This window comes from Colletotrichum aenigma (assembly GCF_013390185.1).
Source record: "Colletotrichum aenigma strain Cg56 chromosome Unknown KSG_Cg56_contig08, whole genome shotgun sequence".
NCBI lineage: Eukaryota > Fungi > Ascomycota > Sordariomycetes > Glomerellales > Glomerellaceae > Colletotrichum > Colletotrichum aenigma.
The window spans coordinates 1696335-1720140 of NW_023500914.1; the positions used below are offsets into that span (position 1 = coordinate 1696335).

The following is a 23806-nucleotide window of genomic DNA, read 5'->3' on the forward strand; positions in this document are numbered from 1 at the left end:
CCGCGAGGTGGCGCCGCAGCACGCAAGCACAGGGCCTATCCGGGTAACGGCCGGACACCACCTTGCTGCGTCCCAGCGGCCCAGTGGGCAGGGTGCGGCGGTCAGCAGTTGCCCCCTCGAATCACAAGGGCCTCCAACACTTGTGAAGTACCTTTGGGCTGCTGTGCGTGTGTGCTGTTACCTGCACCATGGTGGTGACCACCTATGGCGCGGCCCACATGCGCCAACCGCAATCGCCTTTCCAAGGAAGCTTTGCAGCATCTTGCAGAACCATCTTCAGCAATTTCATCTTTTTTTTTTTTTTTTAGAGCACCTAAAATATTCCTTATTCTTCTTTCCCCTTCCCTCCCTCCTCCTCCTCCTCCTAGAGACCTCAACCTTTGACAGGTTCCCGTTCCTTCGTCCTCCCTGTCCTACATCACGACCTGACGATGAGACTGCCCGGCTCAGCGCGATAAGCTAGCCAAACAAACGAAACAAAACCCCGAGCTCCCGCCGCAGCAACGCAGCCCGCGAACCCCCGCAGCGTTGGTTGCCACAATAAACAGCATCCCGAAATAGCCTCAACACAGCTCCATTCCACATCCTCCCCCTCCGCCCTTCCGGAGGGATCAGCAAGAACCTTCTCCAAACGAAAACCGAAACCTCACACAAATGGCAACCTCACCACCTACACCCGCCGCCGCCAACGGCTCCTCCGACACCCGCCCCGCGACCCCGACGCCCTCCCAGCTGCCCCCGATCCCGGGCTCCCCCGTCTACTCCCTCGCCTCCACCGCGAACCCCCTCTCCTCCTTCAACCTCCCGCTCCCGCCGCCCCCGCGCCCCGTCCACGCCATCCTCACAAAGGCCGACCTCGAGCAGTCCCAGACCGCCTACACCGACCTCCTCCAGACCGCAAAGGCCTACCGCCAGGCCCTCGCCACCCTCTCCACCGCCGCCTCCGCCTTCGGCTCCGCCCTCGAGTCCTGCGCGCGCCTCAAGGAGGCCCGCGCCGAGTCCCTCTCCGCGAGCACCCACCCCAACGGCGGCGCCGCCCTCCTCTCCTCCAGCTTCCCCGGCGCCGGCCCCAGCACCGCCTGCACCGCCGACCTCCTCCTCTCCGCCTCGGGCGTCCACCACCTCGTCGCGAACCACCAGCAGATCCTCTCCGAGACCGTCTACCGCGACTTCGAGGTGCCCCTCCTCCACGAGCTCGACAAGTGGCGCCAGCGCGTCGACGACGAGGAGGAGGTCTACGTGCGCGAGGTCCAGGCGCGCTCGCGCGAGATCCAGAAGCTCGAGAAGGACGGGCTGAAGCTGCACAAGCAGCGCCGCCGCGACGTCGGCAAGTTCCGCGCCCACCTCGTCGAGCTGACCACCAAGCTCGACGGCCTGACCGCGCTGCACGGCGACCACGCGCGCACGCTGCTCCGCGAGAGCCAGGACACCAGCGGCCGCATCCTCGATGCCTCGTGCAGCCTCGTCCGCGCGGAAGTCGACATATTCGAGAGCCTCGCCCGGAAGGGGTGGAGCGGCGGCGGGCTGGATGAGTTACTCGAGAAGGGCGCCGATCTGTTCGCGAGCGACGAGGCGGCGGATCTGCACCACGCAAGCATCAGCGGCGGCGGGTCCGCGGAGACGGCGAAGCTGTTCAGCATCCTCCCGCCCAAGAGCATCCTCGCGGACGCCGCCTCGGACGTCACGCGGCAGGGCGGCGGCCACGCGCGGGGCGACAGCCTGCTGAGCGACTCGGACCGGTACCAGAGCCTCGGCGCGGCGGTAGCCTCGCCCGGGCTCGGCGACGACAACGACGCGGACAGCATCTTCTCGGACACGACGTTCAACCGGTCGCGGGGCGTGCGGCCCTTCTCGCCGCAGCCGATCCGGCGGCACGCGACGGACGTGACGTTCGACAGCCTGGGCGTCGGGCTGAGCGAGGAGTCGTCGCAGGTCGACGAGCGGGCTGTGGAGCAGCGGCGGTACAGCATCCTGAAGGAGGAGGACGAGGAGCAGCAGCACGGGCAGACGCCGTGGGGGCAGAGCACCGACGGGAGCTCGGTGGTGGAGTCGTCGGTCAACGGGGGGTCGGAGGAGAGGGGGCGGCGGGAGAGGCGGTGGAGTGTGAATGAGGAAGACTGAATGAGGAAGACGCCTAGCAGACTGATGTTTCGATTTGAAGGAGTCTTTTTGTGTGTTTGTTTGTGTTCGACGGCGGCCCAAAGTCATGAATTATTTCTTGTTATACCCATTTAGAGGCGTCTATGGAAAGAAGAAAAATCGAGGGACGCCCCTCCTCGGCGCGGCATAGTCTTACAACTGGTCATACAGAACCTTGATCCCTTTTATTCCTCTCTCTGCGCGAGTTCGGTATTGTTTGTTGTCCCTGCTCCAAAAGACTGCACGCAGCTTCTCCAATCTTATCATCCGTCGGTCTAGTATGGTTGTAGTAGTAAAAAAGGAGAACCAGTAGTGCGTGGTATTCATGATGCTAAATGAAACTTTTCCTCCAAACGCCTCCCCTCCATCCCCTGCCCGTGACGTAAAACCTCCCAAAGGCTCCTAATCTCAAGAAACGGAAAACATCTAGTCGTCCTTGTCGGCGGTCAGGATCTCGCCGCCAAACAGCCCAAACGTCGCGTCGAGCCAGCAGATGACCTTCCAGTACAGGCTGGCGCGGTTCCAGTCGAACTCGCCCGTGTCGGTGCGCGGGACCTCGTTGCCGATCATGGAGCCGCTGAACCACTTGAGGAAGGGCACGGCGTTGACCAGGCGCTGGGCGTAGCTCTGCTGCGGGAGCAGGGCCTGCTCGGCGGGCAGCAGCCTCGCGCGCCGGGCGGTGGGGATGCGGCGGCAGTAGAGGCTGTCTTCGGTCGTCATCTGCAGGACTGCGGTGGACTGGGACGTGGACGAGGAGGGCTCGAGGGGTGGGGCGTCGGTCATGGTCACGGTGGCGGAGGACATGTTTGACATTGTCGCCGTGTCCATCGTGTTGGAAGAGGTGAGGGACGTGGGCGGGGAGAGATCGGACAAGGTGCGGGCGTTCGCGGCGAAGGGGTTGCTCGGCTTCTGGAGACGCTTGCGAGGTGTGGCATGGCTGCCGAACGCGCCTGCGGGTACGGACTGGGAGCGGTGCAGGTCGTCGTGAGCGGGCACGAGAGAGTCGACGTCGGGGATGGGCTCGTCGCGGACCGGGGGGAAGCCGCTGTAGGGTTCCGCGTAGACGAGGTAGCCGTTGACGCGCTGGGGGCTGGCGTAGCACGCGGCGTCCGCGGCGTCTGCGGACTCGAAGGTGACCTTGACCCAGTGCTCGCCGCCGTCGGCGCGGTTGACCTTTGCGCGTTCCTCGGGGGTGAGGACGCGGCGGCGGGTGAAGGCCGGGTCGCGGAGCTCTGACTTGTAGCGGCGCTGCTCGAGGGGGGGCTCGCGGGGGTAGTCTTCGCAGATGAGGCCGGCGAGCTGCTCGTAGTGGGCGAGGGCGGCGTACTGCTGGGAGGGGGAGCGGTAGCCGCGCAGGATGACTTCGGTAGGCTCGCGGCGGGCGAGGCGGGGGCCGGTTGCGGCGGCGGCGGGAGCTTCTTCGGAGGCTAGGAGGGGCGCTTGTGAGAGGCCTGAGGTTTTGCGTTGGGTGCCGACGGCGGCGGAGGAGCTGGTGGTTGTACCTGGTTGTTGTGATGAGGTGCCGGCGTTGGCGGCTGTGTTGAGGGCGGTGACGTTCGCTTGGGAGGAGATCCAGTCGCCAAAGATCTTGTCGGCGGCTGCGACGGTTGGGTTCTCGCGGCGGGCAGGTGTCCCTGTGCGGGAGCGGGAGCGACGTGTGGACTTGCCGAAGGAGCCCGTCTCTGGGGCGCCGCGGCGGTTTCTAGAACCGGGGAGGCCATCTTGTCTGCGCGGGAGGAAGTTGTTAGCTGGATGTCACTGCGCGGTAGGACCCTCCGAGGGTTGAAGTCGCGTCGGGACGTACTGAGGGAAGACCATGGCGTAAGGGCGTTTTATGCCGTCGTCGCCGATGTAGAGTTCCTCGTCGGGAACATTGTGGAGGATGAGAGGCGCCATTGCGGGCGGAGGTATTAAAGGCGTCGCTGCCTCGAAGGGGTCGGACGCGGCAAGCTTCGAAGCTTCGAAGTCGGTGTCGGGATGGGTTCGGTGTGTTTCGTTACAGAAGGAATCGACACTAGAACGCGCACGAAAGGAAGGAATGTCCTGAAAGGAACGTCGGGGGTATTCGTCGAGGTGCTGTGTTGCCTTCGGCGCCGCAAGGGTTATACACAAAGAGATTGAGCTCTTTGGGAGAGGTGTCGACTTCACATGCGATGCGTGCTGCAGCTGGCGATGATTTTCCCATGCGAAAAGTAGCCGACCGGGGGGTGACCCAGCAACCGCGGGATATCTCTGCTCCGGGGTCCGACAGTACCCAGTGGCTTAAGGGCCGTGCACTGACAGCTGTCCCGGCGATCCACTTTGACGTTTGAAGCCACCAGTCAGAGCGTTGCGAATTCAATCCTTCAATTCCTCAGTCTTGTCCATGTCACTTTGTCAATCTGAAGGAAACACTGTTGGTACGACAAATCGCATGCCAGTAAATAAATTGGACGTTCGGAAGACGTTGCATCTTTCCTATGGTGGCATAGTGTCGAAGGCTCGGTGTCCTAGACAACCATAGAGCCACCATCAGTAGCAGCAACGGTACCGGTCGCATTTCGATCCTTCAGCAACCAGAGATACGCCTCAACAACATCCTCAACCCTCCCAAACTGACCCGTCGGCACAGTTCCTTCAACGCCTTTGACCATTCCCTGCTTCTCCTCCGCACTCATATGATCCCATAGCTCAGTATCAACATGGCCCGGAGCAACAGCATTGACCCTCAAAGGCTTCAGCTCCACTGCCAGCTGCTTCACCATCCCCTGTAAGCCCGCCGTAAAATATGACACGACAGACCAGCCGGGTGTAGACTTTTGTGCCGCACTACCGCTGGTAATGATGAACGACGACTCGTTGCTCTTCGGAAGGTACCGCGCCGCGACTTTGATTGCCATCAGGGGAGCGACGAGGCGCATCTGGCACGCGGCCAGGATCTTGTCGGGAGTAAGATCTTGTAGCATCATCAGAGAGAGCGAGTCGGCGGCTGTGAAGATGACATGGTTTATAGGCCCTGCTTGTTTGAACACGGCCTCGAGCCTTTCTTCGGTATCAGGCCCTGAGAGGTCTGCTGTGAAACTCTGGATCTTCGGGCTCGATGAGGAAGATGGCACCGTGGCTTGGAGGCTTGCAACGGCTTTGGAGAGTTTGCTGCTCGAAGAGGAGGAGATTGTCACGCTGGCGCCGGCCGAGAGAACGGCCTCTGCAACGCCGAAGCCGATGCCGGTCGAGCCTCCGATAACCAAGACATGCTTCCCAGCGAGCTTATTGTATTTGGTCGACATTTCCTGAAAAGGCGGGGATCGCTTGAAATTTCGTCTTGATTGAACTTCGTTGGATCTGGAGTCTCAAACGAGCCGGATTGGTGTGCTAATGAAGTTATGCACCTTCAAGAAGCGGCGATGTTTTGATGATAAGTTAATCCTCAATCGATTGACTATTTGACTTGGACTATCAAGTCAATGAGATAATTGACTTTCATTCCATCCCGTTTTGGCAGGTTGTAATTCCGCGCAAAAGCCGAAAGCCTCCGTGCGGACATAGTTCCGTCCAGCGCCGTCACTTACACGGAGTCAAGGCAAGTGCGGGGTTTAATCCCGGCCCATAGCAACGTCGCACATACACTTGATTCCAAGTTATAGTGGTGTTAAAAAGTCCAAGAAAACGGGAGGTTGTGTGAAATGAAAGCCCAAGAGAAAGAGACTGCGTTTGTTAGTGCTCAAGCCTCGCTAGGTTGAAGTATCGTGAATCTTGCAGGTGGACCTGCTGTGTTGGATGCCTACAAAGTCGCCAGATGAGCCTTTCAGGGCTAGTGCTGACCGCGGACAAGAGCCTCAAATCGACTGTAATTGAAAACTTCCACTGATGCCTGGATGATGACATGATCGATCATTGTCAGCTTGCGTGGATATTCTACATGCTCCGCCCGAGTTATAATGCCAAGGATAATGGCCCCAGGGCAGACACCCCGGCCGCCCCGGCAACTTTCCTTATTTGGACATCTCGCCTTCGCATCTTGACGAATGAGAACTGATACTCAAACATCCAGGCCAAATTGTCAACTCCAAGAACGTAAAAGAACAAATGACGTTCCTGCAGGATCTCATCCCCGAGGCCAAGTGCCGCGGCAAAATCCCGATCACACATACAAGGGCATTGTGTTTTCGAAGCAAACAATCCTATTATGTACACTCGTAAAAGACCTATCTACACAAAGAGGCCGTCTAGTCAAAGCTTTGTACATGCAGAAGTGGATTCACCGGATGAACGGCTGATGTTCGACTCGCAAACTGAATAGTCGACATCCCCCGACTCTAACATCAAATTTCGTGCAGTCCAATATCTTACGATGTCGGAGGCGCAGGAACCGTGAACGTGCCAGTCTCGATATCCTGCTGCGCCTTCAAGCTCATGTTGACAATCTCAATGATCACATGCTGCCGCTCCGCCTCAAGGTGCTCCTCAGAAATGGCGCCCCCATACCAAATGGACGCGTAGATGTCGATGCCCTTCTTCCCGGACTGTCCAAACGAGGCACCATCAACATCGCGCGCCGCGATATTGAGCACGCCAAAGTTGGTATCCTTGCCATCAACCAGATTCTTGTCGCCGCAGGCCTTGATCAAAAACTCCGGCAGCGGCCGAACCATGGCCCTGTCCGCACACAACGCAGCGCTGTAGTTGGGAATCGTAAAGTTGGTGATCGTGCCGCCCCATCCCTCGAGAATGCGCGAGACGCCGCTGCCTGCGGTGAAATCCGAGTGTTTAAAGTAGTGCTCCGCGTTCTCCCTGTTGTTCGCCGCGTCGGCTCTGGGCGAAGACGACCACGCCGAGAAGGCCCAGGCAGTGACATTGGGCAAGGACACGACTGCGCGCGCTTCGACGGCCTTCCAGGTCTCTGGCTTGTCCAGCTCAGACTTGTCGTTCACCTCGTACCAGAACTGCCTGGCTTCGATGATCTCCCTCTCGAACATGTCGAGGAATCCCTGGTCGCCGATTTCAGTCTTGCGTTGGAAGAGTTGGTCCATACACTCGGTAGCATCACTTGGGGCCGTTTCGTCGCAGTTCGTGCGCTCGTTGAGCAAGTTCCAGACGTAGTGGCATCTGTCCAGCTCGAATTCGGCCTTGGTGCCAAGCTTTGCGGGACCAGACAAGGTGAAGTCGTAGCCACCAGCTGTTTCGGTCCAGTTGCCGAAGGAAGGCCACGGAGTGCTTTGCGCAGCGGCCAAAGTGGCGAAGGCAGCAATGGAAAGAGACCGCATTTCTGATGAGTTTGGCAGTTGAAAAGATGGGAAAATGCAACTGGACTGGTCCTATGAGATCGATTGACTGGCATGAGGACGAGGTTTCGACTTATATAGCATATTCCCATCCTGATATTGAACGCCCGCTGACCGCCACGCGGGACTGGCGCGGCCCCTCCACAGTCATCGGTTCTCGCAAGTCACCGTATGTTGTCCAATCACGAGCAGTCTCGTCATCGCCACGAGAACGCTTAAATCGTCGGTTGGGAGGCGGAAAGTGCGAACTTTGGTGAGATTAAAGGTGTCGGCTGAGGGCTCCACACGCATCTTTGCTAGCTTTCTCTGCCTAGAAGGAAGAAGCAAGAACCAAGTTGATAAAGTCCTGGTAAGCGAATCCGCCGCAGGATGCATGTGCAGGGGTGTACCGCAGCAAACAATGAGAACAAAGAGGTGGTGATATCGATCTCCAGAATTTAAGCGAACGATCGATTCAGGGGTAATTCATGAATTTGGACTTTCGTAAATTCCTCAAGGCAGACGCTCCCTCCGGTCGGTGGCATCCCGGATACTCCATAAAATCGTTGTTGCCGGCCAAAGGGACCTTGGTCGTGACCTGCACTGCCTCGGACCAAATCAACCGAGAAGATGACGGCTTTTGGATTTCAGCTTTGGGGGCCGCCAAGACGACTAGCTCAGCAAAACAAGCAGTTGTTGGTTCATGAGTAGGTGGATGGAAGTCGCACCCCTTAATCAAGAAGAAAAAGAAAGTTAAGCATGCAGGGGCTGAATCTTAAATTCAACCGTTTTATCGCAGCAATTGCTTTCAACAGCTCACTCAACTGCGTGAGTACCAGGAGGCGGTGAAATGTTAGTTGAGAACTTGGCTAGTCAAGAAGGGTAAATACCAATGCAAGTAATCGTCTTTTGATTTTCTGTTACAAACGAGTCCTACATACTACCTCGACAACCTCGCAAGCCCGACTATCTATCGCAAGTTGGTTCTAAGTTGCTTCCTGGTCAACTTTTCTCCAGTTCCTCTACTCTCCAGCACAACCTACATTTGGCTTTGAGTAAAATAATCATGCTACGCGGCAGTTCGCAAGAAAGAGAGGAGTAAACTCAAGTTATTTTGAAGACTGAAAAGACAACAAAGTCGCTATGGCGGCAATCAATCCTCTTACTCCAACAGTTTCTTGAAAGACTCGGCCGGCGTTACCTTGGGAGTATAGATGTCGAATATTTCTCGGCTTGTTGTGGAGGTGCTGCATTTTCCTTCCCAAGCCGTCTCTAGAGCGTAGTTGATCGACCGAATGACGCTCTTTGACTGCTGAGATTGAGCTACCATGTCTTCCACAAAGGACACGTCCTTGAATTGAACATCCTCGACCTTCGTTCCAAGTGACTGCTCAACCATCTCAACAATTTGACGTCCGGTAACGTCTTCAGGTCCGTTCAGAACGTATTTAGCTCTGTCATGCTGCTTTACATCCTCGGCAGTCAGGAGGTGAGCCGCCAGACACCCAACCTCGAAGGGATCGATGATCCCGACCGCAGCGCCTTCAGAAGCAATCAACTTCAGCGTGTGCTGTTTCCCCGTCTTGCGGAATGACTTGACCAGCTCCGCCGCAGGGTAGAGATAAAGGGGGGAGAAGATGTTCGGCTGCAGCGAGGTCCACTGAAGACGTTGAAACTCAGGCGAGCTCAACATGGACTCAATAGCCCAGTGGGTTCTTGGGTAGTACGCAGGGCAGTCCGGCCGTACGTTTGCGGCAGTTGTCGAGATTCGCACCACGTATTCAACCCCTGCATTGAGAGCAGCGACGTGGAAGGTTGACTCTTCGGAGAATTGATTGGGCTCGTTGTGAGCGGCAATGAAGGCCCTCACAACGTTGTGTTGGCGCAGCCAATCCGCGGTGATGTCCACCCAGTGCTTTTCGAGCACTTCGACATTCGGCAATTGATTGAGCTTCTGCGCGACAGTTCCGCTGAGCGACCGAGTGAGTGCAAGAACTCTGTGACCGGAGAAGGTGTTGTTGGTTTCGAGAAGTTCTGACAGTGTCTCGACGACACCGCGGCCAGTATTGCCGGTGGCGCCAACGACAAGAATTGTCGGTTCCATGGTGTGAAATAATTCAGTAGAAGGAAGAGTGTGGCTAGTAATACACGACTGGTACACGTTCTATTGGGCGGGTTGATCGCGTCAATCAAGTCGTGCGGCGTGCCCGGTTTTATCCTAACCAGGACCTGAAAAGTTTCTGTCGATACCGCCCTAAATCATGCAGTTTATGGTGGCCTCAGCTCTGAAAACTAGTCGCATAACGTTATGCGGAAAATGACTATTGGATTAGTCTGAATGACGATTACAAATGCAAGCGGCGCTCCGCTAGATTTGTCCCACCGGGAAGGCGGAGTTGGAGATGTAAGACGCGGACTTTGGTAATCCAACAGAAGTGGTCTTTGTTTCACCAAAAAGATATCTTTACATTTGATTTTCAATAGTCCTAGCCGATTATTGCCTCAGACATGCGTGCACATCTGATACGATCCGCCAGTGCAGGTGCAATGTCGTCGCATGTGGAACTTGTGGCACCCGTGCCCCTCCTAATGAGCGTTTGTATCATCCACTCTACCGTCTCTCATAGCCTTAAAGCCCCTTTCTCACGGTCTTCCACATATATGTAGGACCAACGCACAAGATAGAACAGGCTTGCCGGTCGAACAAACTAGGCCTGGTTCTGAGGATGCACATGCAGGGGTGTTTCAAGCACTGTGATTGGGTACATAGGTTTGTCACTTACTCCGAAGCATTCCCGCGAATTGCATGGAGATTGGCTGGCGCTTCCGTTGGAAAGAATGGCTCTGCGGGCGATTGAGGGAAATATGGGGTGGATAAGCAAGTGAGCCGCAAGGCTCCCGTGTCACATCACGCAATATTTCACGCCTGAATTCTGTCGGCACTATTGAAGCTAAATCATCAACGATTCGTCTGGTACCACAATACCAAGTGCTCTGCGTACCAAAAGTCTCTTTCCGATGGAGAGTATTGACGACGTTGTGGATCGCGCAAGACAGGCGCTGGAGGGAGTGTCTGAAGACGACGAGGAGCGATGGAGGAATTTGGCAAAGTTCGGAGGTCTGCTCGACTGGGCATGGAGCCAAACCAAGTCCATACAATATCTTGAGGAAGCTATTGGGGTCTCTGAAGCTCTGGTGAAGGTCACGGCAGAGAAGGGCCTGATCACGAACCAGGCAGACTTCCTCGCCACTTTGCACTCCCTCTGGCTGGAAACGTATCACGAAACTCACGAAATTATGGATCTGGACAAAAGCATTCAGGCTGCCAAAGAGGCTGCAGAGTTAACACCGGAAGATGACGAATATAAGGCCAGCAGACTTAGTGAATTCTCACATCGGATTCATACAAGATACAAGCGCTTGGGCCGGTTGCCGGACTTACAGGAAGCGATTCAAGCCGCGGATCAGGCTATAGAAGCTTCCCCGGGCATACACAATGAAGCTACACGCGCTGGATGGCGGAGTGACCTTGCGTTCCTAGTTACAGCAAGATTTCGACATACTGGCGAGTTCAAAGACTTGGAAGATGGGATCCGTTATGCCAGAGAGGCGGTCGAAGCCACACCCGCCGACCACCGCGAGAGATCGAATAGGTTGAACAACCTTGGGCACGTTCTATACTCTAAGTACGTCTACACGGACATGCGCCAATGTTTGAAAGAGGCTATTAGCTTGGCCAAAGATGCCATTGATGCATTCACTACAGCTGTGCCTCCGGACCATCCCAGCCGACTTGATCGGCGGTTTAACCTAGCTGTACGTCTCGGAGCTAGATACTCGCTGACAGCTTCCGATGATGATATACATGAGGCAACACGAATAAGTCAAGAGGTATTATCTTTGACTCCGCACGGAAGCCTGGAGTTACCCACCCGTCTTAACCTCCTTGGGAGCTTGCTAGAAGACCGGTACAAAAGCACTCTCAAAAGGGAGTACCTGAATGAGGCAATTGAGATCGCCATGAAAGGTCTCGAGGTAACCTCAAACGACAGTCTCGACCAGGCTACGTTTCTGAGGAACCTTACCTTTCGTTTCGGCGAGAAGTTTATGTTCTCAAACTCGCTGGATGACCTGGACTTAGCCATACATGCGGCAAGGAAGGCCCTTGAGATCATTCCCCGAGACGTACCAGAGCGACTAAGTGTATTGAGTAATCTTGGAGCTTTACTCGGAAAGCGGTACTCTCAGACTCTGGACGCAGATGGATTGGACGAAGCCATTGGATTTGCTAGAGAAGCTCACGATACATTCGCGGGGCCACACATCCGCATCAACGACAAGATTTCCCGCATCATCGTCCTTCATGACCTTCTTGATAAGAAGTACTCGCGCACCGGAGCAATGTCTGACCTGGAAACTGTTATTCTTGCGGCAAAGGAGGCTGTGAAAATTACACCGAAAGGCCACGAACAGCGTCCAGAACTCCTGGATACTCTCAGCCATCATCTTGACCACAAGTATTTCTACACCAGGACTACCGATGATGTACACGGATGTATTCAATTCACGCGAGAAGCTCTTGCTGAAACCTCACTATCTAGCCCACATTGGGCAGCACGCTGCCATAACTTGGGCCTCCGACTAGGCGAGCGCTACTCTGCCATCGGGATGCGTGCAGCATCGGACCTGAGTGAAGCAATTCTGATGAGCCGAAACGCTGTCAAGGCAACTCACGAGAAACACCTGATGCGTCCAGACTACCTGAACGGTCTTAGCATGAACCTCGGACGACAATACTATGAAAATGGACGGAGGGAGGATCTCGACGAAGCCATCAGGTCTGCCAGAGAAACCATGAAGATTGCACCATCGGATCATCCAGACCGCGGTTACTTTCTCATCAATCTAAGCAACCGCATCGGTGACAGGTTCACTCATACCGGCGATGAAGGTGATTTGACGGAGGCCACTCAACTTGCCCAGGAGGCCTTGGAGGCTACTACACAACACGGTCCTCGGCTATCCATCAGGATGAACAACTTGGGACTCCGTCTGAGAGACAGGTACCTGAGGACTGGTGAGATGAAAGACCTTGATAAGTCTGTTGAACTCGCCAGGAAAGCAACAGAAGCCACTTCTACGGGCACGAAGACTCCGGAACGCATCGACCAGCTGTTCAATCTAGCAATCCGGCTTGGCGATAGATATCAGCGTACAGGGGAGAAAGCGGACTTGGAAGAAGCCATCGGACTCGCCAGAGAAAGCGTCCAATCTACGCCTGAAGGACACCCAGCTGAAGGCACTCGCCTTAATGCGCTGGCAAGTCTGCTGGGCAATAAATATGCCCGTTCACATGCACTCTCACATTTGGACGACTCCATCGCATTCGCGAGGAAGGCCGTGCTAGTCGGTAAACAGGACCACTTTGTGAGATGTGCGGAGTATTTGAATAACCTCGGAAACCGGCTTTCTGACAGGTACTCTCATTCTGGGGCGCTGATTGACCTCGAAGAGGCTATCAAGTTCCACGACGAGGCAGTCAAAACGGTTCCTTCTACTCATCCAGATAGGGCAGATTATCTGAACAACCTTGGAAACGCTCTAAGTGATAGATTTGAGCGGAAGGGGGAAACGGCCGATTTTGACCGAGCTATCGATGTGTCCCAAGCGGCTTTGGCGGCACTTGTTCCACGGGATAACCCCAACCGAGGACCAATCTTGAGCACCATTGGAAACAGACTGATCGATCGATACTCTGGAGAAAGCCACCCGAAACGTGGACTGATTGAAGATCTCAACATGGCAATCAGTCAGATCAACGAAGCTGTGCAGGTCACACCTGAAGGCCGCCCCGACCGAGTCAAGTATTTGAACAACCAGGGAAAGTTCTACGGTCTCAAATATCGACATTTTGAAATGCAACATTTGGATGACCTTGAGTTGGGTATCAGCGCTGCCAACAAAGCGGTGAATACCTGCCCCGATGATCATCCTGACCGAGCTGCAGCAACATTCAATCTTGGGCGCTTACTTTGGGACAGATACTCCAAAGTCGGAGAGCCAGATGACTTGCGGAATGCAAGGGCAAACTTTGTGTCGACTTTGGGCCATAAGCAAGCCCCGATCAGCTTGCGTATCGATGCTGGCCGACAATTCCTGTTAACTCCAGATGTCTTGAACGACAGACGGCAAGCCTACGACATGGCGAAGCAGACTATTTTACTGGTCCCAATGTCAGCGCCGCTCTCACTGCGCCCAACCGACAAACAGTATCTCCTGACACAGGCCGTCGGACTAGCCTCAGATGCAGCCGCCATCGCACTAGAGGCTGACGAAAGCCCTGTCGAGGCTTTAAAACTGCTCGAAACTGGGCGAGGCATTATCGCCGGTTCTCTGCAGAAGATCCGCGCAGACACATCGGAGCTACACCGCTCGCATCCAAAGTTGGCTCAGATTTTCGACCAACTCCGGATTCTTATGGATTCATCCAACACGAGCCATGGTGATTCCGCCAAGTCGTCCCTCGAGGCCGACACCCGTCATCTTGCTACGGCTCGAATGGAAAATTTGCTGTCGAAAATCCAGCAGCAGCCCGGTTTTGAAGGGTTTCTTGGCACCGTATCTGAGAATCAGATGCTACAAGCGGGTTCTCGAGGCCCCATTATTGTTATCAACGTTAGTCGGTTCAGGTGCGATGCTATTATTGTTGGAGAATGTGGCATTCGAACTTTACCACTAAACGACGTTACCTATGAAATCATCGAGTCAAAGGCCATTGAAGTCAGGTATCCCTTCACTCTGATCTGGCTATGGGATGTAATTGTAGGACCTGTTCTCGAGTCCTTGGGCATTTTGAGCACGCCGCACGCGGGGAAACCTTGGCCGCATGTTTGGTGGATTCCGACCGGTCCGCTGGTTGGCTTTCCTCTTCACGCTGCTGGTCATCACTTTGGTGGTCAAGAGCGGACAGCGCTTGACCGTGTGATATCATCCTACAGTACATCCGTTCAAGCCATTATTCATGCTAGGAAGTCGATGAACTACAGCTCTGTCAATCAGAATGACGCAGCAGACGCAGCACAAGAGGAAAGCGAAGGCAATTCTGGCCGAGAATTCGTCCTCGTTTCCATGCCGAAGACGCCAGGCATGACATCACTGAAGTATGCTACGAGCGAAATTGACGCCGTGAAGTTGGGCTGCATATCCAGAGGAATCAGCTACACTCACGCGGCTGGAAGACACAAAGATGTATTTGCCGCGCTAAACGGTGGTTGCAAAGTGTTCCACTTTGCTGGGCATGGCGATACGCATTCTATCGACCCTCTCCAGAGTCGATTGCTTTTAGAAGACTGGGAGGATCAATCTCTAACAGCTGGCAGTCTTTTGGAGATAAATCTCAGAGAAAAGTCTCCATTTCTGGCTTACTTATCGGCGTGCGGAACGAGCCAGATTCTTGATGATAAGTCTGTAGACGAAAGCATTCACTTGGCTGGCGCCTTTCAGCTTGCTGGCTTCCGACATGTCATTGGGACGTTGTGGGAAGTTGACGACGCCTTGTGTGTGGATGTGGCAAAGTTGGCTTACGAGGGGTTGTGGAAGGGGGGCATGACGGACGATTCTGTGTGCCGGAGCCTTCATCACACGATCCGGCATCTTCGCGACGACTGGGTTCAAAGTCATCAAATGCGCAAAATACCACAAACAAACCGCTCACGTGTGGAGGAAGAGACGACTCAAGGCAGTGAGAGTATGGTACGGGAGGCACGCGTTAGATTTGGTGGAAATCATCTTACACGCGATATTAGGAGGTCTGAACCTACAGGGCCATTGTGGGTTCCTTATGTTCACTTTGGTCCTTGAAAGAAATGTCGAAGTTGCTAGTCATGTCTCCAAAATACAAATGCAAAAGAACCTTTTTCTAATCCGACGCCTGCCCATATGGTTCAATCCTTAAATCCGGTCCATGTCCAACGTATGCCGTAGCGCCAGCCAGTATTCGATCATTCTCAATGTGCAATCTTTTTTCCTTGCCTATAAATACCGTGACCACGGCGAAGCCGTCTTTGCTCGTCCACAGAGGAAATGTAGCTCTCGACTCCGACTTGGTTTTCGATTCAGGTTGGAGAGTCTTCTTCGTAGCAGGGCCTACATATGTCTATTTGCCCAATTGTCAATACCAAAACTGAAGAGAAGGCGAGACGGAGATTAAACAACGTACTGTCTGGCTCAAACCAATCCCTCCACCGGTTGTTGACAGATTGACCTCAAAACCCGTGAGCATCCGGCAAGGGCGATGCTTGGATACCACGACGGTGATCTCCTCGTCATGTTGGTTCACAACCCACACACAAGCCGGCACTCCTTTCAGTTTCCTTAACAAGGCTCCGAAGGACCCCTGGATGCCTTGTCAGCGGTTCGCCGGTTCGCATGACGCATAAGCTGGAAGAAGATGGTGTAGTCTCTTACCTTGGGGACCGGGCCCCCTGGGGCGGAAACCGGGATGTCACCCCACCAGGCGTCTTCTTGTGAAACTTGATTCTCGGGGCCGGGAAGATCGCAGCCGTCGACGGGTAGATCCGTTGTGTGGGGAAAGATGTTCTCCTGGGGCACCGGTGAAGCTTTGAGTATTTCCATGTCGAAGGCTGCAATAATACCAATCACTGTAACGAAGTGTGATCAGATGAAGCGGAAGATTGTTGATACTCAACAGGGCGACCTTAATGAAGAAACGAAAAATCCTTCCCGTCCACCGCATCAAATACGTACTAATGGCGAAACACTGTGGCAAGTGTTCATGGATAAACTGGTGGGCTGAGCACATCTTGCCACGTCGAGCTGCATCTGCAGGCCTCCCTCCAAGTCGCCACAACAGTGGATCACATTTTGTAAAACGAAGGCATTGGTGAGCGAAATATTTCAGGTGCGGGTCAGCACAAACGGAAGGATTACCTAGAACCTGGGAAAAACATGTCAATGTACTTTGTGCACTGCCACTGGTGACTGGAAAGCATAGCTCTGGGCGTTTGGATTATCTAACAGCGAAGGTTCCACTACAGAAGCGCATGGCGAGCACCGTCGCCAGATCAAGCTCGTTGCGACTAGTCTCATCCATCATGTCAGGAAGACGGCTCAGTTGTGGTTCAGCTCGAAGGAAAACAGACGCATTCCAAATTTGACGAATGTCTGGGTTTCGGGCCTGATTCTGTTGGTAGATTCCGACCCGAACTCGCTGATGAAATCAGACAGACTTGGCTCATCAAGCTCTTGAGCACCCCTGTCACCCTTGGCCGCACCAGGGCCTGTCTCGAGACATCGAAGATCCATGTCCAGGCGGCTGGGCGTTACCACAACAACAATGTTCTCGAGAAGTCTAGAGCCTTGAACCTTGGGCGCACTTTCGGGCCAATCAACCTCGGACCCTTGAAGGGTCCCAAATATCATGTCCAGTTCACCGAAGGTGTACTCTTCTTCAGGGCGGAGCTCTCGGCCATTTGGTGTTGCCGCAGTCAGCATCATAACAGATCCGGCACAGATTTCGAAAATCGATACAAGCACCACGGACCGGCCAGTGTTGCGAAGCTTGATGAATATCCTCTCCCCCTCTGTGACAGAGAGGCCCTTTTCTTGACCGCTCGTGTCCGGTTGGCCATTTCGGACTCGGCCGACCTCCACACTGACTTGTTGTGACAGGGGGTTCGGCTCGACCTGCCGAGCGAGCGAGAGAAGATGTCTTGACCGCGCCATGGACTCCAATCTGCCAATAACCTCGGAGACGCACCGAGTGTCGACATGCTCGTTCTCTGCGACCAACCAGCAGCCCAAGAGAAATAACTCGCCTGACTCCTGGCTCCAGAGCTCGATTTGCGAATGTCTACTCGTGATGGTGGCGAATGGGGACGTCTCATTATTTCCAGCTCTGCAGAGGAACGGAGACCTGTCGATGTGGCGATTCAATCGCTCCGAGCTTATTTGGCACCGAACTGCCACCGGTAATCTACTAATCTTCTTCCTTGGGAAGGCTCTCATGCCAGATCCAGCATGGCTCTCGACACGATTGAGATGGCCTAGATCCTTGAGACTGACGTGCGACATCAAAGGCCCAACGAGGTCGACATTGACCTCGGCGATCTGGCGACTTGGGTCAAACCGCTCTTCACGAGCCGGCAAGACGGCATACGTGTCTTCGACTTGGACTCCATGAAGTTCCCCTCCCTGCAAAACAAGAAGACCTTTCTGGTGATCGTACGATAGTGGAAGTGCACCGTCGATACTTGCTCTCTCAAGACTAAATGTGAATCGCGTATCCTCCCCCTCAATTTGCGGAAATTGTTGGGGGCAGGTAGCCTTGATTCGGTCTCGAACGAGACGCATGACACTGCGCCAACAAATCATAGGGAGGGTGCCATCTGCACCCCGCCGACGTAGCACACGCTCGAGTGCTTCGGTAAGAACACTTCGCTGCTCGCTCCCGAAGGATTGTTCGTAGGCGCTCTCAGTTCGCGCAGATGCAGCGATTGTGAGTAGTCGCGGATTTCTTTCATGGTGGCCGCCTCTGTCAAGCATGCCATTTTGTAGCATCTTGCGAACATGCGAGAACACTACACCATAGACCTGCGGGTCAACTCTCTTGACGGTGGCTTTTAGTCGGGCCATTCGGGCTGCATGGCAACAGTCCAATATCAAAGTGACGTTCTCGGTCTTATCGGTGAGTCGACGCATATATCGCGACAGCTCCACGTCTGTGATGCCCCTGAAATCATTTTCAGTGGTCTCTGAAAAGTCATAAGGAATGAGGAACTGCACTGCTGGATTCGCGGTGACCTCGCGAGACTCCTCCACAAGGCCGCCATGGCCCGAAAAGTAGACCACGATAGCGTCACTCGCGTTGGTCTTAGCGATCAAGCTCTCTAGGTGGTATGTAATCTGAGCTCTAGTGGCATTTTGTACAAGCTTGCAGGAAAATCTGTGATCGTCGAGAATTGCTTTCATAGTCTCCAGGTCTCTGGCTGGCGCCTTGAGCGCATCAACGGGACAGCCGATGAGTAGCGCCCGCTTGTGGCCGTTGATTAAGGTCGCCTGTGGCATTATTGAGTCGTCGACTGCGTTCGATTGCATATGATGAAAGTGTCTTCGGAATGATAGCTTCGTGAAAAAGCAAGAAGCGTAGATGTGATTGCGTGAATTGAGTCTCCTGACAATCTCGGGAGGGCGGAATCCAACGAGGTGATGGCGGCCAGCAAATATGCGACCGCGGGCCCCACTGTGTTGGGCATCACTGCATCAGACCACAGGGAGCCAAGGTTGGATGTGAGCTTTGCCATCCATTGGATGGGAGTGCCTGATTGGAGCATGCGAACGAAATTTGTCAATCCGTTCCCATAACGAAGCTGACGCTCAGCCGAAACTGACCAGTCATTGAAACGCAATACTTCGATAGTGAATAGATTATGGAGGTATCATTCACACACCCGGATACTTACCACTTGCCACTGTTGAAACAACTCTGATATGAAGGCATGCTAAATCTCCAATTTGGTGGCTTAACAATTCAATTTAAATACTCAAGACCGGTGTCACATTCATATCCATGGATCTTATTCGACAGGAGCAACTCTCGGAATCGCAGACAAACATTCACCTCACTGCTCAAGTGATTACCATCTTGAGGGCTAAGACTGATGAATGGCATTGTGGATGACCTGCGATAGACGACGATATAACAAATCCACTCGCTACCACATCACTATACTCCTCGGTAGGGCACAGACTTTGCTCTCAGTACCAGCAGCTGTGAGAAACCTTTACTGTGACCTTTTCACTCTTTACCTTACTTACCTTAGCATCAAGTGCTGAGAAGCGTTGTCTTCACATGACTGATGTATTGAATCTAAGTTCTATCTCAATGACCTTGTGGAAAAGACGATTTCTGGCAGGAAGTGGATGCATAAACTGTGTTGATATCTGAACTGGTACAGTCTTGGAACTAAATCGCGACTGAGGAACGACTAGCCACCTAACAGACGTATCGCCCAAATATAGATACTCAAGATTGTCGGTCAACCTAGCTCTTATGTGGTTTCCTGCTGACTAACAGCGATTAACCAAGTAAGGGCGGGTAGGCATGTAGCATAAACGACTCCAACACGGATATGATAAGCCGCCTCGGGTGAATCAACCGTCAGTTATCTCACTTCGGTATCTCATTTCCCCGCCTTGCAATCAACATCATACATGTGGAGTTGGAAATGTCAACCAGAATATCCCACAAGAAGAGTAGATTTGGATGCACACTGTGCAAAACTAGACGGGTAAGCGTACGAACACAGCTCAAGGTTTCATGTAGCTTATTGTTAGGGAAGATCAAATGTGACCAACGAAAGCCTGGTTGCGTTAGCTGCGAGGAATATGGCTCAAATTGTCCTGGATACCCGTTGAACGTGCGATGGGCCCCAGCCAACCAACTTCATGCGAAAAGATCAGCTCCGCCAAGAAGCCCGGAAGGGATTAATGGCAGCAATAAAAGATCCAAAGATACTTCGAGCCTCCCGCCTACCAAGCCATCAGCCGTTTTGCCTCCCGATGAAGCCAGTGATAGCAAGAGGAATGGTGATAGCCATGCTGATCTGAGTCTTTCACTCCTGAAAGACTTGGAATCAGTTCTACACCCTGCTGATGGTTTTCTTGAATCTCGGAACCCATCATGGCTATCTTTTGAAGGAACAGTAAATCATGTGGTTAGCTCAGACCATCAGTTTTCGACGTCGTCATCTCCATTCGAGTTTCCCGACTTCAACTACACAGGCAGTCTAGATTACGTGTCTGTGGAGGTCCCGGATGGAGATCCATCAGGTGGTCATCGGTGTCTAGAGCCTGACGATCCTTTCCAAAGCTCAGACAGCGTTTCTCAGAATCCACTAGGCTGGCCCCGCAGACTGACCAACCTTCCCACGGCTCTGTCAGACTATTTCTGCAAGAAGTGATACCACTTTATTGTACTTGGGATAGCAAGCATAACTACATGCGAATCCTAGTGGAGAGCTCCTGGCAATCGTCGGAAGTGCTCTTCCATACAATGCAGAGTATGGCCGCGGCTTGCTTGATGAAAAGCTTCCCTGAACTCGGTTGTGTCGCTGTAAGTGAGAGGAATCTTGCTCTTCAAGGCTTCGATAACGGGTATGCATCTTCTGTTTGGCACCAAAAAGACATCAATCTCATGTCTGAATTATTACTGGGACGCACTGCAAGCCGGCATGACCCTTCAGACCTGGAATTGGAGAAGTTCACAACCACGCAAGACACACTCCGAAACTGGGTGCCAGATTCTAAGACGGCTATGACATTCCGTTTTTTCAAATCTGCAGTCGAGTACTGGGAGTTGCTTCTATCCTTTTTCATTGAAACCTGCTCAACTACAGATGATACATCTAGCTTCATAGGCCCTCCACAACCGTCTGGGAATCTACCCCACCCTTTCACAGGCATATCCGACGATACGATGGGCTTGTTAGCCCGCGTGGGAAGACTGATTTATGGCCATCGGAGGAGACAAGCTTCAAACGCCTTCATTTCAGAAGAACTCATCGATTTTTTCAGAAAGGATACCCGACAGGCTCGGCAAATCGAACGGAAACTGCTAGCTCACAAAGGACCCGAAAGTTCCGAAATGGTCGACCCTGAAGATCCACGCACTACTCTGGCTCACCTCTCTAAATTAGACGAGGCCTATATCTGTTCAGGACTACTGCAATTATATCGCGTCTTTCCAGACTTGCTGTCCGACAGATATAACCCATGGAATGCTGTTAACCTTTACGACGCTCCACCACCCTGCAAGAAACCAACGGAAACAGAGAGAAACTCATGGCTGACGAGCTTGGCCATGTATACACTTGACCTGCTCTGAGATATTCCGTTCGAGTCCCGAACTCGATGTGTTCAGCCTTTCATCTTCGTGGCTGTTGCCGGCGAGCTTCGCATTGGCACTCAAGCAGTCGTATTAATGGACGCTGATAACGAGGAAGCCCGATCTCATGGCAATGACGTAATAAGAATAGCAACCGCGCGAAACTTCATCACAGCAAGGCTTTCAGCATATCGTGATGTCCTGCCTTTGCGAAAGGTGATGAACATCTCGGGGTTGGTATATCATACTTGGGCAGCGCTAGATTCGGGGAAGGAGAATGTGTATTGGTTGGACGTTTAGGTGGAGAAAAGGCTGGGCACCCTCTTTGGATAGATACCAAATTTACAACCAACACTCTATTTGGTTTAACGTGTCCCACATTGACACTTCTGACTAGTTTGAATCTCGTGCTAACGAAACCCATCTATCCAGTGCTTTCTCGAGGGTCAAGGCTTGCTCAAATCTGGTCTCTGTGAGCAAAAATGCCTTCGGAAGCCACTCAGGCACACCTTCGCCAGCAATCATCTTCACAAGTGCCTCGCCTGATAGCCAGGTCTTGTCCATACCGTATCCATTGTATCCTCCGCAAATCCACTCGGCGTCGCTACTCTTACGACCTGAAGCGGACCCAGGGATCTTTCCGATCAAGGGTAACCCATCTGATGTATGACATTGAAGTCCGGTCCACATCCCCCGGATCTCGGCTTCCTCTCCCTGGGGCCATCCTTTGGAAAAATAATTAGGAACGAACCTCACCAGATCCTTCATAGCCTGACCGGGCACCGACGTGTCATCAGACGAGAGTGTGCCGAAAATGCTCGAGCTTCCCCCTCCAACCCAAATGTCTCCCGTCAACCCGTTCTGTTGCAAGTAGTACAGGCCGCCATCATAAAATCCTGTGTTGTGATCCAACATAGGCTTATTCAGCAAGCTCCAGGAGGCGCTGTTCCCGACATTCTCCAGATGTTTGCCGGCTTTCTGGACTGACATCGTGCCTCTGTACGGGTACATCTTACCTCTTAGAGGCTTCAGAAGATGCGAAGCGTTGGTGTTGGTGCAGTGAATGACTTGCTTTGCATGCACAGTTCCTCGAGTTGTAATCTTGTACTTATATGTCGTGTTGGCTGTCTCTTCTTGAGGAGAGGAAGACTGGGAAATGGCGGTAACTGGAGTGTTCGTTTCGATAGACAGGCGATTGGGATACTGGCCCAGAAGACTTTCAAAGATTCCAGTGATCAATCGATATGGCCATATGGCACCTGCTTTGTGAACGATCGTGCCAAATCCAACCTTGACGTTCCATTCCTGGGAGAACATTCATCAGTGTCCGTGATCGTCAATATCGACTGATGTGTAGAAGACAAACCTTGACCAACTCCTTCTGCTCGAAAACCTTGTGAAGATATTTGTGCTCTGGAAACGCTTCGCGGAATTCCTCCAACGAGCTCAGCGATTCAAGCCACGCGAACTCAGTCTCAGGTACCATAACTTTGACCAGATCTCGAATTTCGCTCTCTGTCTGGATCTGCGGTCCTATATCTCTTACCATGTACATCACACGCTCAATATTCATGAGGCTAAATCGAGCCATCTCCATCGCAGTCGCTTTGCCAAAGTGTTCGACCAGACCCGCGAACGTTTGACCGACGGGACTGACGAGCTGGCCCCAATTACGGCCCGTGGCACCACTGCAAAGATTCCGAGCTTCTAGGACAACAACTTGGCTTGGATTATCACCGGAGCCTAAGACCTCGTTTCCCAATAGGCTCTTTGTGACGCTGCACCCAGTGATCCCTGAGCCTATGACAACGAAGTCGGCGTAGCTAGGGAGATTGGGGGACTGAACGGTTGCCAAGGTGGGGTGAGGGGGTTCTTGCCAGAGTGAGATCGATGGATTAGGCCTCGGAAGTAGAGGGTCAGCCACAAGGCACGCGGTCAGTCTCTCGATGAAGTCTTTCGGCATTGAGTCTGGCGGTTGGAGGCCTTTGGCGACAGCCAAGAGCCGGTCCTTCGCCTTCCGAGTTCTCGTATCAGCCATGTTTTTGCCTGGCCCAGCGGCGACTCTCGATACAGTAAAGAATAAAATCAGATTGTATTCGGAATCAAACAGATAATTGTGAATTCTGCAGAACACATTGGCGACGCATGTTTTAATTTGTTTCATCAGCGTTCGCCTGCACGCCGACCTGTCTGTCTTGCGACGCGCGTGTGCCATTTCCCCTCCTCGGCAACGTGTCCAAGCTGTCACTCGCTCTTGCAAACATTGCGTACTGAGAATTCTCAAAATCAACGGCACTCAAACTCTGAGCTTGTGCCAAGTCTAGTTGCTTTCCATAAGAGGCGGATGAATACGATCTGAGCCGTGGTTTATCGGCTATCCCAACTAGGAAATCGAATACGATCTAATCTTCAGGGGTCGTCAGCTCCCACTTCCAACTGGCCAATTTGCGTCCCCACTCCAGATGCTAATGGACCCCTCCGTCTTGCTACTGTGTTATCGCATTCTAGCAAAGGTCACACCAGA

At 53.3% G+C, this 23806-nt stretch overlaps 8 protein-coding genes across 8 annotated transcripts; 2 read left to right on the plus strand and 6 right to left on the minus strand.

The window, feature by feature from the left end:
• Positions 1–654: 654 nt before the first annotated feature.
• On the plus strand, positions 655–2121 carry IVY1 (the record flags this gene model as incomplete). The annotated part of the gene is made up of 1 exon (XM_037327237.1): positions 655–2121. One exon carries the CDS (start codon positions 655–657, stop codon positions 2119–2121), a length of 1467 nt encoding a protein of 488 aa, XP_037173930.1.
• Positions 2122–2565: 444 nt separating this feature from the next.
• On the minus strand, positions 2566–4035 carry NUP53 (Nucleoporin NUP53; the record flags this gene model as incomplete). The annotated part of the gene is made up of 2 exons (XM_037327238.1): positions 2566–3865; positions 3944–4035. 2 exons carry the CDS (start codon positions 4033–4035, stop codon positions 2566–2568), a joined length of 1392 nt encoding a protein of 463 aa, XP_037173923.1.
• A 2429-nt stretch (positions 4036–6464) lies between these two features.
• On the minus strand, positions 6465–7382 carry CGCA056_v011995 (uncharacterized protein; the record flags this gene model as incomplete). Its single annotated transcript, XM_037327239.1, has 1 exon — positions 6465–7382. One exon carries the CDS (start codon positions 7380–7382, stop codon positions 6465–6467), a length of 918 nt encoding a protein of 305 aa, XP_037174697.1.
• A 1159-nt stretch (positions 7383–8541) lies between these two features.
• Positions 8542–9483, minus strand: CGCA056_v011996 (uncharacterized protein; the record flags this gene model as incomplete). The annotated part of the gene is made up of 1 exon (XM_037327240.1): positions 8542–9483. The coding sequence occupies one exon, from the start codon at positions 9481–9483 to the stop codon at positions 8542–8544; it is 942 nt and encodes a 313-aa protein (XP_037174696.1).
• A 914-nt stretch (positions 9484–10397) lies between these two features.
• CGCA056_v011997 (putative 30S ribosomal protein S17-like protein) lies at positions 10398–15193 on the plus strand (the record flags this gene model as incomplete). The annotated part of the gene is made up of 2 exons (XM_037327241.1): positions 10398–15131; positions 15185–15193. 2 exons carry the CDS (start codon positions 10398–10400, stop codon positions 15191–15193), a joined length of 4743 nt encoding a protein of 1580 aa, XP_037174695.1.
• A 104-nt stretch (positions 15194–15297) lies between these two features.
• On the minus strand, positions 15298–16013 carry CGCA056_v011998 (uncharacterized protein; the record flags this gene model as incomplete). The annotated part of the gene is made up of 3 exons (XM_037327242.1): positions 15298–15534; positions 15598–15774; positions 15846–16013. The coding sequence occupies 3 exons, from the start codon at positions 16011–16013 to the stop codon at positions 15298–15300; spliced, it is 582 nt and encodes a 193-aa protein (XP_037174002.1).
• Positions 16014–16508: 495 nt separating this feature from the next.
• On the minus strand, positions 16509–18464 carry CGCA056_v011999 (uncharacterized protein; the record flags this gene model as incomplete). Its single annotated transcript, XM_037327243.1, has 1 exon — positions 16509–18464. The coding sequence occupies one exon, from the start codon at positions 18462–18464 to the stop codon at positions 16509–16511; it is 1956 nt and encodes a 651-aa protein (XP_037174001.1).
• A 3211-nt stretch (positions 18465–21675) lies between these two features.
• Positions 21676–23320, minus strand: puuB-0 (Gamma-glutamylputrescine oxidoreductase; the record flags this gene model as incomplete). Its single annotated transcript, XM_037327244.1, has 2 exons — positions 21676–22587; positions 22649–23320. The coding sequence occupies 2 exons, from the start codon at positions 23318–23320 to the stop codon at positions 21676–21678; spliced, it is 1584 nt and encodes a 527-aa protein (XP_037173867.1).
• Positions 23321–23806: the final 486 nt, after the last annotated feature.